General features: G+C 44.5%; 1 protein-coding gene across 6 annotated transcripts in view; it reads right to left on the minus strand.

The window, feature by feature from the left end:
- daam2 (dishevelled associated activator of morphogenesis 2) overlaps nt 1-14,824 on the minus strand; it is a 391,719-nt gene that overhangs the window by 126,932 nt on the left and 249,963 nt on the right. For all 6 annotated transcript variants that reach the window (XM_068027781.1, XM_068027780.1, XM_068027792.1 and 3 more), the window contains 2 exons: nt 4,701-4,818; nt 442-580 (listed from right to left, as the gene is read on the minus strand). In XM_068027781.1, the coding sequence (XP_067883882.1) occupies nt 442-580; nt 4,701-4,818 (257 nt within the window). The remainder of the gene's footprint in view (nt 1-441; nt 581-4,700; nt 4,819-14,824) is intronic.

The raw sequence follows: 14,824 nt of genomic DNA on the forward strand, positions 1-14,824 counted from the left end.
TGGTCAGAGGATTGTTTTAAGGAGCATCCTAAAGGAGGAAAAATATGTAGAGAAGCAGAGAGGTTCAGGGAAGGAATTCCAGACTTTAAGACCTAGGCAGCTGAAGGCACAGCCGCCAATGGTGGAGAGATGGGAATTGAGGAAGTGCAAGAGGTCAGAATTGGAGGAACACAGAGTTCTTGGAGGGTTGTAGGGCTCGGGAGGTGATGGAGATAGGGAGGAGTGAGCCCATGGCAGGAATTGAGCACAAGGATGAGATTTTTAAATCTGAGATACAGTCGGGACCAGGAACCACTGTACGATCAAACCTGGAATCTTCCTGGTTTGCCCGCCACAGGTCAACGCACTTTTTTACTGGATACCACACAAATATAGGAAGTCTCATCGAACCACAGCTACATACTCGCTCCCCAGTGTGAATGTGTTATGTGCAGTACTCACATCCGAATGATGTTCTTCACATTGAAGTTCTCCAATGGTGCGACGTCAGGATCTTCCCCTTTTTCGTCCTGCAGCACTATCTGCTGTAGTATTCTGTCGAGGAGCTGCCAATGCTGGCTGTTAGTTCCGTTCCTCTTCCCTGAAGGGCATTTCAGAATCAAGAAGGGTTGGAAATATTTACCAATGAGCATTCCTCAAGGACTAAGGCCCAGCAACATCATAAGGAAGGATGGGTACGAATGCTTTGCTGAACAGCTCAGTTACACATCAAACGGTGACAGCACCAAGTCATCACCAAGGCAGCCCCATTATCGTGAATTTTTTCTTCCAAGAAAAATGTAAAATTGCTAAAACTGGATCTTACCATTTGACAACACGTCAGGGTGAGCATTCCACAAATGTCATTGCTCTCTGGCAGTGTTTGCCGTTAAACTGGTGGATTGAAAGTTCCCACATTCAGGGAACAAAAAGGCTTAAATTATGGGAACAGGTTGTATAAACCAGCCTTGTGTTCCCTTGAGTATAGAATAAAAAAGGGGAGATCTAATTGAGGTTTTTATGATAATTAGATAGGGTAGATAAAGAGAAACTATTTTTTCTGGTGGGGGAGTTCAGAACAAGGGGGCATGAACTTAAAATTAGAGCTAGGCAGCTCCGGGATGATGTCAGGAAGAACCTCTGTGCACAAAAAGTCATGGAAATCCGAAACTTTGTCTTCCAAAAGGCTGGGGTAAACTGAAAATTTCAGAACAGATATCAAAAACATTTTGTTAGGCAAGGGTACTAAAGGATGTCAGATTAAGGCGGGTAAATGGAGTTAAGATACAGGTCAGCCACGAATGGCAGAACAGACTTGAGGGGCTGAATGGCTGATTCCTGCTCCTCCGTTCCATGGAGACGTCCTGTCACCTCTCTGGCCATCAGAAATTGATAATTCTTTAGTCTATCTTGCGCATAACCAAAAGGATCTCAGTCCAGCCTCTACCCAACCCTCACCAACCTCCGTCCTCTATGTGTGTGCAAGTCGTCAGCCGTGCCCAATAGTAATAATGGAAAGGGAGATGGCAGAAGATTTGTAACCTGAGGATAATATAGCAACATTTGATACTCTTGGAGGGAGAAAGTGAAGCATGAGCCAGCATTTATGACGAGCACATATTTCTATTTAAACCAACATCTGTTGAATGCATTTTATGCTTACTGCAATTGGAAAGTGCACCCTAGAGCATTCCATCAAACACAACTTGACTAGCATCGTGCAATTATTCATTCAGCAATGGACCTAAAAGTAGAACCTGAAAATACCTCAAAGAAAGCAGGGACTGGTGGCATGGGAGGACTTACTGACTGTGGGCTGTGTGAAGATGTTTAATGAACACCAGCAGAGGTGAAGGGTCATTCACCCTTTGCGACTGTGATATCAGGTAAAATGATTCTTCTGTGACTCCTCCAATTCCCCCTAGCTCAGAGTATATTGAGATTATGGCTGTCTCCCCAACTCTTTGACACACCCAACTTGCCTCCACCCCTGGCATCTCCTATGTTGATGGCGTGGGGCTTATAGAATCAACCTGCTATGGTGTCACTATGGAAGTCAGTTTCCTTTTGATTGTTTGGGTTAAATCCACTGAGATGAACATTCCAGCTCCCACTATGGTCAAATAGTCATTCATGGACAAACAGCCAGTCAATCTACCCTGTTCATGCTCACACATCAAGATTCAGGTGAGGTGCTGGAGAGATCCCAGCACCTGTGTAACTGAACTTCAGCAAGAGTCAGCATTCAGGAGTGGAAGGGTGTAAACAAGAATTGACACCCCACTCGTTAGACGTCCTCTGGTGCAGAGATGTTTATTATACTTCAGCGCTGAGTATGACTGTCTGCCTTTCCTTCAGTCTTATCCCCTGTTTCTCTGTCTTTGTGTATCTGTGGCTGTCTGTGTCTCATTCTCTGTCCCTATTTCTGATATGAGCCTTCACACAGTCTAAGTAACATTTCCATTTGTGGGGGAGACCAAAACTAGGGGCCATAAATATAAGATGGTCACAAATAAATTCAATGGGAAATTCAGGAGAAACTTCTTTATCCAGAGGTTGGTCAAAATGTGAAACTCACAACCATATTTTCTTTTATTCAGTCACAGGATGTGGGCGTTGCTGGTAAGGCCAGCATTTATTGCCCATCCCAAAATGCCCTTGAGAAGCTGGTAGTGAGCTGCCTTCTTGAATACAATAGATTGGCTCGCTAGGCTAATTCAGAGGACAGTTAAGAGTCAACCACATTGTTGTGCGACTGGAGTCACATGTCCAGACTGGTTAAGGACAGCAGATTTCCTTCCCTAAAGGTCATTAGTCAACAAGTGGTGTTTATTACAACAATGCAACAGCATTACTAATAGTAGAATCAATTGATTGATTGAATTTAAATTCCCCAGCTGATACGGTATGAATTAGTAGCTCAGAATTATGAGTTGAGTAACGTAACCGCTGTGCTACTGTACCGCTGGAGTAGCTGAGTTGAATAATATTGGTGCATTTAAAGGGAAGCCAAATAAGCACATGAGGGAGAAAGGAATAGGATCTGTTGATAGGGTTGGATGAGGTAGGGTGGGAGGAGACATGTGTGGAACATAAGCATCAGCATGGACCAATTGGGCTGAATGGCCTGTCTTTGTGCAGGAAATACTACGCAATTCTATGTGAGTGAAGAACCAATGGAAACCACTTGGACTGTACCAAACAGTCTCCCCCAAAGACTCAGTGAGCTTGTCCAATGAATAGCTGAGCCTTATAACCCCATCAGGTCCCACGTTCTAACTCTTTGCTTTGCTGAGTTAGGTAAACGCATACAAGTTAGCATTAGATACTTCAACATCTGCCTATAAATCCCTTCACAGCCTTATTCCAGCCAATCTCTGCAATCTGCTCCAACCCTATATCATGTCTTCAATGCTTCATTCCTCTGACTCCAGCTTTCCCACCCCGGCCATCCCTCCCACCTCCACCCCCACCACCCCTCCCCCACCCCCCCCCACACCTCCATTGGTGCAAGAGCTTTAAGCTGCCTCTTCACCCGTGGAATTCATCAGCTGAATATCTACACCTCTCCCTAAACCTTCGAAACAATCTTTCACCAAGCATTAGTCCATCCTTCCTAATCATCTTTCCTTCCTGGCTTGGCATGTTTTTCTTCTGCCCACTGGAACACTGGAACAACTCTTTCCATGAAGTGGGTGATATGAATTTCAAACTTTTATTTGATCATAGCCATGTTAGTCCCATTACTGAATAACCAATTGACATGCTGTTTGGAATTGAAGATAGGGCAAGGAACTAAAGGATGCTCGATGGTTATGGAACAATGGTCTGGCTTGAGTCATCCCAACCCATTGCAAGTCATCAGGATTTAGGAGACAAGATCAGAGAGAATAGTAACATTCGCGCCACACAAGTGCCAGGCAATGACCATCTCCAACAAGAGAGAATCGAACCATCTCCCCTTGACATTCAATGGCATTACCATCGCTGAATCCCCCACTATCAACATCCTGGGGGCTACCATTGACCAGAAACTGAACTGGAGTAGCCATGTAAATACTGTGGTTACAAGAAGAGGTCAGAAGGTCGGAATTCTGCGGTGAGTAACTCAATTCCTGTCTCCCCAGTGCCTGTCCACCATCTACAAGGCACAAGTCAGGAGTGTGATGGAATACTCTCCCTTGCCTGGATGCGTGCAACTCCAACAACACTCAAGAAGCTTGGCACCAACCAGGACAAGGCAGCCCACTTGATTAGCACCCCATCCACCACCTTCAACATTCGCTCCCTCCACTGCCAACGCACAGCGGCAGCAGTGTGTTCCATATACAAGATGCACTGCAGCAACTTACCATCCCTCCTTTGACAGCACCTTCCAAATCTGCTCCCACTTCCACCTAGAAGGACAAGGGCAGTAGATGCATGGGAACACCACATCTGCAAGTTCCCCTCCAAGCCACACATCATCCTGACTTGCAATTATATCGCCAATCCTTCACTGTCACTGGATCAAAATCCTGGAACATCCTCCCTGAGAGCACTGTGGGCACAGCTGCACCAAATGGATTGCAGCGGTTCAAGAAGGAGGCTCACCAATACCTTCTCAATGGCAATTAGGGATGCGTAATAAATACTGGCCTAGCCAGTGACGCCCACATCCCATGAAACAAATAAAAAGGAAATTAAAATGGAAATACAGTTTCAATGAAAATTCTACTCACAGGGCATTTGGAGGCAGTGCTGGAGGACAGACACCAAATGTGGGTAGGCTTCTGTGTGACTCAGCTTTTTCCGAATCATGTCAAACATCTGGCTTGTGCTCCTGGTGTCAATATGCACCTGGAAAGTCGAAAAATTAAGTCACGGCTCGGTGTGTTACAATGTGCGGGGATTGTTATCACATCTCATAGCAGGTATTTAAAGAATGACATCCAGCAATGTAATAACAACAACTTGCATTTATATAGCAGCTTTAACATAGTAAAACGCCCCAAGGCACTTCATAGGAGCATGGACAAACAAAATTTGAAACAGACCCACATAAGGAGGCATTAGACAGGTGACCAAGAGCTTGGTCAAAGAGGTAGGTTTTAAAGAGTGCCTTAAAGGAGGAAAATAAGGTAGCGAGACAGAGAGGTTTGTGGGGGGGGGGGGGAAATCCAGAGCTTAGGGTCCAGGAAGCTGAAGGCATGGCCACTGATGGTGGAGCAATGAAAATTGGGGATGCTCAAGAGGCCAGACTTGGAGAAGAACAGATATCTCAGAGGTTGAGGGGCTGGAGGAGATTACAGAGATAGGGAGGAGTGAAGCCATGGAGGGATTTGAAAACAAGATTGAGAAGTTTAAGATAAAGGCGCTGCTGAACCAGGAGCAACGTAGGAAAAAAGGAACAGCGTATCCCCCGATACATGGTAACAGCCACACAAATCAGACATGTCCCAGGTTCCATCCCAGGTCAGTGCTGACTTTGTCAACCACAGAGGGAGGCGGTGACATAGTGGTAATGCCTCTGGGCTAGTAATCCAGAGGTCCAGGTCAATGGTCTGGGGACAAGGGTTCAAATCCTATCACAGCTGATCGTGAAATCTAAATTCAATTAATAAATCTGGAATTAAAAAGCTAGTCCAATGATGACCATGAAACCATTGTCAATTGTTGTAAAAACCCATCTAGTTCACTAATATCCTTTGGGAAAGGAAATCTGCTGTGGTCTGGATTACATGTGACTCCAGACGCACAGCAATGTGGTTGACTCTTCAATGCCCTCTGAAAGAGCCCAGCAAGTCACCCAGTTCTGAAGAAGGGTCACTGACCGGAAATGTTAACTCTGCTTCTCTCTCCACAGATGCTGCCAGACCTGCTGAGTATTTCCAGCATTTCTTCTTTTTATTGCAGTAAGTCACTCAGTTGTACCACACTGTTACAAAGTTGAAGAAAAGGAATGAAACCAGATGAACCACCTGGCATCGATCTAGGCACTGGAAACAACCATCCAGCTCCATCGACCCTGCAAAGTCCTCCTTACTAACATCTGGGGGCTTGTGTCAAAGTTGGGAGAGCTGTCCCACAGACTAGTCAAGCAACAGCCTGACATAGTCATACTCACGGAATCATACCTGACAGACAATGTCTCAGAAATCACCATCACTGGGTATGTCCTGTCCAGGGCTGGCAGCACAGTGGTATACAGTCAGGAGGGAGTTGCCCTGGGAGTCATCAACATTGACTCCGGATCCCAAAAAGTCTCACGGCATCGAGTCAAACATGGACAAGAAAACCTCCTACTAATGATCACCGACCGCCCTTTCCCCCTCAGCTGATGAATCAGTACTTCTCCATGTTGAACACCAATTGGAAGAAGCACTGAAGGTGGCAAGAGCACAGACATGGGTGACTTCAATGAGTGGTTCAGTAGCACTACTACTGACCGAGATAGCCGAGTCCCAAAAGACATAGGTGCTAGACTGGGTCTGCAGCAGGTGATGAGGGAACCAATAAAAGGGAAACATGTACTTGACCTCATCCTCACCAACGTATCTGTTGCAGATGCATCTGACCATGACAGTATTGATAGGAGTGACCATCGCACAGTCCTTGTGAAGATGAAGTCTGTCTTCACAATGAGGACACCCACCATCGTGTTGTGTGATACGATCACCGTACTAAATGGGATATACTTCAAACAAATCTAGCAACTCAAGACTGGGCATCCATGAGGCGCTGTGGGCCATCAGCAGCAGCAGAATTGTATTCAACCACAGTCTGTAATCTCATGTCCCGGCATATCCCCCACTTGACCATTGCCATCAAGCCAGGGGACCAACCCTGCTTCAATGAAGAGAGCAGTACAGCATGCAGGAACCGCACCAGGCATACCTAAAAATGATGTGTCAGCCTGGTGAAGCTACAACACAGGACTATTTGCATGCCAAACAGCATAAGCAGCATGCAATAGACAGGGCTAAGCGATCCCATAACCAACAGATCAGATCTAAGCTCTGCAGTTCTGCTACATCCAGTCATGAATGGTGGTGGACAATTAAACAATTAACAGGAGGAGGAGGAGGCGCCACAAATATCTCCATCCTCAATGATGGGGGAGCCCAGCACATCAGTGAAAAAGACAAGGCTGAAGCATTTGCATCCAACTTCAGCCAGAATTACAGAGCGGATGATCCATCTCAATCTCCTCCTGAGGTCCCCAGCATCACAGATGCCAGGTTTCAGCCAATCCGAATCAGTCCACATAATTCAATAAGGGTGCAACTGTAATTATGGGTGACCTTAATCTACATTTAGATTGGGCAAACCAAATTAACAATAATACTGTAGAGGAGGAATTCCTCGAGTGCGTAGGTGATGGTTTTTGGACCAATACATTGAGGTACCAACTAGAGAACACGCCATCCTAGACTGTGTATTATGTTATGAAAAAGGATCAGCGAACAATCTTGTTCTGCGGGGCTCCTTGGGGAAGAGCGAACATAACATGATAGAATTCTTGACGAAGATGGAGAGTGAGAGAGTTGATTCCGAGACTAGGGTCCTGAATCTAAATAAAGGAAACTATGAAGGTATGAGGCGTGAGTTAGCTATGATAGATTGGGGAACGTTACTTAAAGGGTTGACAGTGGATAGGCAATGGCTAGCATTTAAAGAGCGCATGGATGAATTACAACAATTGTTCATTCCTGTCTGACACAAAAATAAAACAGTAAGGGTAGCTCAACCGTGGCTTACAAAAGAAATTAGGGATAGTATTAGATCCAAGGAGGAGAAATATAAAATGGCCAGAACAAGCAGAAAACCTGAGGATTGGGAGCAGTTTAGAATTCAGCAAAGGAGGACAAAGGAATTGATTAAGAAGGGGAAAATAGAGTTTGGGAGTAAGCTTGCAGAGAACATAAAAACTGACTGTAAAAACTTCTATAGATATGTGAAGAGAAAAAGATTAGTGAAGATAAATATGGATCCCTTACAGTCAGAAACGGAGGAATTTATAATGGGTAACAAAGAAATGGTAGACCAATTAACACATACTTTGGCTCTGTCTTCACAAAGGAGGACACAGATTACCTCCCAGAAATGTTGGGGATCATAGGGTCTAGTGAGAAGGAGGAACTATATGAAATCAGTATTAGCAGGGAAATTGTGTAAGGGAAATTGATGGGATTGAAGGCCGATAAATCCTCAGGGCCTGATAATCTACATCCCAGAGTACTTAAGGAAGTGGCCCTAGAAATAGTAGATGCATTGCTGGCCATTTTTCAAAATTCTATAGACTCTGGAACAGTTCAACGGATTGGACGGTAGCTAATGTAGTCCCACTATTTAAAAAAGGAGGTAGAGAGAAAACAGGGAATTATAGACCTGTTAGCCTGACATCAGTAGTGGGGGAAATGCTAGAGTCCATTATAAAAGATGTAATAGCAGAGCATTTGGAAAACAAAGACAGGATTGGACAAAGTCAACATGGATTTACGAAAGGGAAATCATGTTTGACAAATCTACTGGAGGTTTTTGAGGATGTAACTAGTAGAATAGATAAGGGAGAACCAGTAGATGTGGTGTAGTTGGACTTTCAGAAGGCTTTCGCTAAGGTCCCACATAAGAGATTAGCATGCCAAATTAAAACACATGGGATTGGGAGTAAGGTACTGACATGGATAGAGAACTGGTTGGCAGACAGGAAACAAAGAGTAGGAATAAACGGGTCTTTTTCCGAGTGTCAGGCAGTGACTAGTGGGGTACCGCAGGGCTCAGTGCTAGGACCCCAGCTATTCACAATATATATCAATGATATAGATGAGGGAATTAAATGTAATATATCCAAGTTTGCAGATGACACTAAGCTGGGTGGGAGTGGGAGCTGTGAGGAGGATGCAAGGAAGCTCCAGTGTGATTTGGACAGGTTGAGTGAGTGGGCAAATACATAGCAGATGCAGTATAATGTGGATAAATGTGAGGTTATCCACTTTGGTGGCAAAAACAGGAAGGCAGATTATTATCTGAATGACGATAGATTGGGAAAACACGAGTGGCTGAAAGTAAGCATGCAGGTGCAGCAGGCAGTTAAGAAGGCAAATGGTATGTTGGCCTTCAAAGCGAGAGGATTCGAGTACAGGAGCAAGGATGTCTTGCTGCAAATATACAAGGCCTTGGTGAGACCATATCTGGAATATTGTGTGCAGTTTTGGAATCCTTATCTGAGGAAGGATGTTCTTGATATGGAGGGAGGGTAGCGAAGGTTCACCAGACTGATTCCTGGGATGACAGACCTGACGTATGAAGAGAGATTGGGTTGATTAGGCTTGTATTCACTAGAATTTAGAAGAATGAGAGGAGATCTCATAGAAACCTACAAAATTCTAAAAGGACTGGACAGACTAGATGCAGGAAGGATTTTCCCGATGGCAGGGGAGTTCAGAACCAGGAGCACAGTCTAAGGATAAGGGGTAAGTCATTTAGGACTGAGATGAGGAGAAATTTCTTCACCCAGAGAGTGGTGAACCTGTGGAATTCTCTACATTGGAAAGCAGTTGAGGCCAAATCATTAAATATATTCAAGAGTTAGATATAGTTCTTAGGGCTAATGGGATCGAGGGATACGGGGAGAAAGCGGGAACAGGTTACTGAGTTTGGATGATCAGCCATGATCGTATTGAATGGCAGAGCAGGCTTAAAGGGCCGAGTGACCTACTCCTGCTCCTATTTTCTATGTTTCCATGTTTCTATGTCAAGAAATGGCTGAAGGCACTGGATACTGCAAAGGCTATGGGCCCTGACAACATTCCAGCAATTGGACTGAAGTCTTGTGCTCCAGAACTAGCCATGCCCCTAGCCAAATTGTGCCAGTACAGCTACAACACTGGCATCTGCCCGGCAATGTGGACAATTGCCCAGGTATGTCCCGTACACAAAAAGCAGAACAAATCCAATCCGGCCAATTACCACCACATCAGTCTACTGTCAATCATCAGCAAAGTGATGGAAGTGGTTGTCTACAGTGCTATCAAGTAGCACTTGCTCAGCAATAACCTGCTCACTTATGCTCAGTTTGGGTTCTGCCAGGGCTACTTACCTCATTACAGCCTTGGTCCAAACATGGACAAAAGAGCTGAACCTCAGAGGTGAGGTGAGAGTGACTGCCCTTGACATCAAGGCAGCATTTGACCAAGTATGGCGTCAAGGAGCCCAATCAAAACTGGAGTCAGTGGGAATCGGGGGAAAAGTCTCCGCTGGTTGGAGTCATACCTAGCACGAAGGAAGATGTTTATGCTTATTGGAGATCAATCATTTCAGTCCCAGGACATTACTGCAGGAGTTCCTCAGGGTAGTGTCCTAGGCCCAACCATCTTCAGCTGCTTCATCAATGACCTTTCTTCCAACGTGAGGTCAGAAATGGGGATGTTGGCTGATGACTGCACAATGTTCAGCACCATTCGCGACTCCTCAGATACTGAAGCAGTCTATGGCCAGATGCAGCAAGACCTGGACAACATCCAGGCTTGGCATGATAAGTCACAAGTAACATTTGTGCCACACAAGTGCCAGGTACCAGTACCATCTCCAATAAGAGAGAATTCCATTATCTCCCCTTGACGTTCAATGGCATTACCATCGCTGAATCCCTCACCATCAACATCCTGGGAGTTACCATTGACCAGAAACTGAACTGGACCAGCCATATAAATGCTGTGACTAAAGCAGCAGGTCAGAGGCTAGGAATTCTGCAGCGAGTAACTCACCTCCTGACTCCCCAAAGTGTGTCCACCATCTACAAGGCACAATCAGGAGTTTGCTTGGATGGGTGCAGCTCCAACAACACTCAAGAAGCCCGACACCATCCAGGACAAAGCAGCCCGCTTGATTGGCACCCCATCCACAAACATTCACTCCCTCCACCACTTATGCACAGTGGCAGCAGTGTGTACCATCTACAAGATGCACTGCAGCAATTCATCAAGGCTCCCTCAACAGCACCTTCCAAACCCACGACCTCTACAACCTAGGAGAAGGGCAGCAGATGCATGGGAACACCACCACCTGCAAGTACCCCTCCAAGCCACACACCATCCTGACTTGGAAATATATCGCCGTTCCTTCATTGTTGCTGGGTCAAAATCCTGGAGCTCTCTCCCAAACAGCACTGTTGGTGCACCCGCACCTCAAGGACTGCCGCAGTTCAAAAAGGCAGCTCACCACCACCTTCTCAAGGGCAATTAGGGATGGGCAATAAATGCTGGACTAGCCTGCGATACCCACATCCCACAAATGATTAATAAAGAACAGTTGGGATGCTACATTGGCCTCTGCAGCCAGGAATCAGGGAGGGAAGAATCAAACTGATTCCCATCTATGCTGCTTTCCAATCACATTTACCGGGTGTGTGCATGATGGGCAAGGACAGGATCGAGAACGAGAGGGCACAGATTTAAAGTATTTAGTAAGAGAAGTAAAAGTGACATGAGGAAAAACATTTTCACACAGCAAGTGGTTAAGGTCTGGAATGCGCTGCCTGAGAATGTGGTGGAGGCAGGTTCAACTGAAGCATTCAAAAGGGAATTAGACAGTTACATGAAAACAAAGAATGTGCAGGGTTATGGGGAGAAGGTAGGGCAATGGAACTGAGGGAACTGCTCTTTCGGAGAGCTGGTGGACCAAATGTCCTCCTTCTGCACCGTAACAATTCTGTGATTCTGTGATCGAGGTCCATGGCAATACCCCAAGCAGTCAAATAGTTTGATAAGTAAGACTCACTGGCAACATTCACACACTTGAACAATAATCACTTGCATGAGTGGTGATGGCACCCACACAAATGTATCTTACCAATGAAAGAGTGCTTTCAGAGGAGGACTCAAGAAAGATTACAGAACCAAAAGAGATCATTCAGCATAGGAAATTCCTCCTTCCAGAGTGATCTCCAGCCAACACTAACTACCAATCAATCGTTGCACATCATAAGCTATAAATACAAGCAGCCAGGCAGATAATAAGAGTGATTCCACAACCTCAGAGTCTCAGCAAGGAATGGTGCTCACAGGGAGAAATAGTAGGTGCATAATTACATCTAATAATGGTATCTGTGAGTGATTACAGACTGGAATCTAATCGAGGGGTTCAGATGGTTTATATATAGAATAATGGATACCCGGGAGTGATTACAGACTGGAATCTAATCGAGGGGTTCAGATGGTTTACATATAGAATAATGGATACCTGGGAGTGATTACAGACTGGAATCTAATCGAGGGGTTCAGATGGTTTATATCTAGAATAATGGATACCCGGGAGTGATTACAGACAGGAATCTAATCGAGGGGTTCAGATGGTTTATATCTAGAATAATGGATACCCGGGAGTGATTACAGACTGGAATCTAATCGAGGGGTTCAGATGGTTTATATATAGAATAATGGATACCTGGGAGTGATTACAGACTGGAATCTAATCGAGGGGTTCAGATGGTTTATATCTAGAATAATGGATACCTGGGAGTGATTACAGACTGGAATCTAATCGAGGGGTTCAGATGGTTTATATCTAGAATAATGGATACCCGGGAGTGATTACAGACTGGAATCTAATCGAGGGGTTCAGATGGTTTATATCTAGAATAATGGATACCCGGGAGTGATTACAGACTGGAATCTAATCGAGGGGTTCAGATGGTTTATATATAGAATAATGGATACCCGGGAGTGATTACAGACTGGAATCTAATCGAGGGGTTCAGATGGTTTATATCTAGAATAATGGATACCCGGGAGTGATTACAGACTGGAATCTAATCGAGGGGTTCAGATGGTTTATATCTAGAATAATGGATACCCGGGAGTGATTACAGACTGGAATCTAATCGAGGGGTTCAGATGGTTTATATCTAGAATAATGGATACCCGGGAGTGATTACAGACTGGAATCTAATCGAGGGGTTCAGATGGTTTATATCTAGAATAATGGATACCCGGGAGTGATTACAGACTGGAATCTAATCGAGGGGTTCAGATGGTTTATATCTAGAATAATGGATACCCGGGAGTGATTACAGACTGGAATCTAATCGAGGGGTTCAGATGGTTTATATATAGAATAATGGATACCCGGGAGTGATTACAGACTGGAATCTAATCGAGGGGTTCAGATGGTTTATATATAGAATAATGGATACCCGGGAGTGATTACAGAGAGGAATCTAATCGAGGGGTTCAGATGGTTTATACATAGAATAATGGATACCCGGGAGTGATTACAGACTGGAATCTAATCGAGGGGTTCAGATGGTTTATATATAGAATAATGGATACCCGGGAGTGATTACAGAGAGGAATCTAATCGAGGGGTTCAGATGGATTATATATAGAATAATGGATACCCGGGAGTGATTACAGACTGGAATCTAATCGAGGGGTTCAGATGGTTTATATATAGAATAATGGATACCCGGGAGTGATTACAGAGAGGAATCTAATCGAGGGGTTCAGATGGTTTATATATAGAATAATGGATACCCAGGAGTGATTACAGAGAGGAATCTAATCGAGGGGTTCAGATGGATTATCTATAGAATAACGGATACCCGGGAGTGATTACAGACTGGAATCTAATCGAGGGGTTCAGATGGATTATCTATAGAATAATGGATACCCGGGAGTGATTACAGAGAGGAATCTAATCGAGGGGTTCAGATGGATTATATATAGAATAATGGATACCCGGGAGTGATTACAGACTGGAATCTAATCGAGGGGTTCAGATGGTTTATATATAGAATAATGGATACCCGGGAGTGATTACAGACTGGAATCTAATCGAGGGGTTCAGATGGTTTATATATAGAATAATGGATACCCGGGAGTGATTACAGACTGGAATCTAATCGAGGGGTTCAGATGGTTTATATATAGAATAATGGATACCCGGGAGTGACTACAGATCGGAATCTAATCGAGGGGTTCAGGTGATCATTATTAACTGTAAGAATGTTTTTGTGATATGAGCCGTCCCTCCCAGCTCCTTACTTTTTATTTTTTGATCCAGAAGTAATTGTTAAAAAAAAGTAACACTTCCTCCAGTGCAATTCTGACCAAATGTAATGGATATTACCATTATAAGATACTAGTTAAGGTGCAGCAGTTATTTAGTAAGCAACTGAGTTGATGCTGCAATTCAGAGTGGGCAGTGAGTGATATACAGTGACCTGCGAGATTACCACAGAGCTGACATAGCTGATACTGCTGCAATTCGGAAGGACCAAGGTTGCATCAATTGTTTCGGCTAGGGACCTGAAACAGCCAACTGAAGCTTGTCTTCGCTCAAACCAATGAACTCCTTTGGAATTTCAGGGATGATTGGTTCTTCACAGTCTTGGAGGGAGGCAGTGGTGGAGACATAACTGAAAGACTAGCCTCACAGGCAATCCTAGCAGACAGATTTTTGTTGTGTAAGGGTAACAAGGAATATAGAGTAAAGGTGGGTAAATGGAGTTATGGTACAGATCAACCATGATCTGACAGAATGATGCAGTAGGCTTGAGGTGCTGAATGTCCTGCTCCTGAGTCCTATGTTTCTGTAAGTTTTCATGGTTTAATTAACATTACCCCTTTCCTTTCCTGGCTTTCAATCTGACTAGTGATTCCATTTTGAGGACTCATTTTGAGAACCCAGCCATCTCAGCTTATGCATGATGCCCTTTGCCTTTGAAATGGCTACTTTCTCCATTTTACCAAAGTTGTTTGCCACCAACTGTCAAATAAATAGCTGCTATATAACAACAAAGCTCTTGTCACCATGAAACTCCTTATGTAATGAAAACTTGTGGCAGCAGATGATGTTTGACTTG

This window comes from Heterodontus francisci, chromosome 3, assembly GCF_036365525.1.
Source record: "Heterodontus francisci isolate sHetFra1 chromosome 3, sHetFra1.hap1, whole genome shotgun sequence".
NCBI classification, from domain to species: Eukaryota; Metazoa; Chordata; class Chondrichthyes; order Heterodontiformes; family Heterodontidae; genus Heterodontus; species Heterodontus francisci.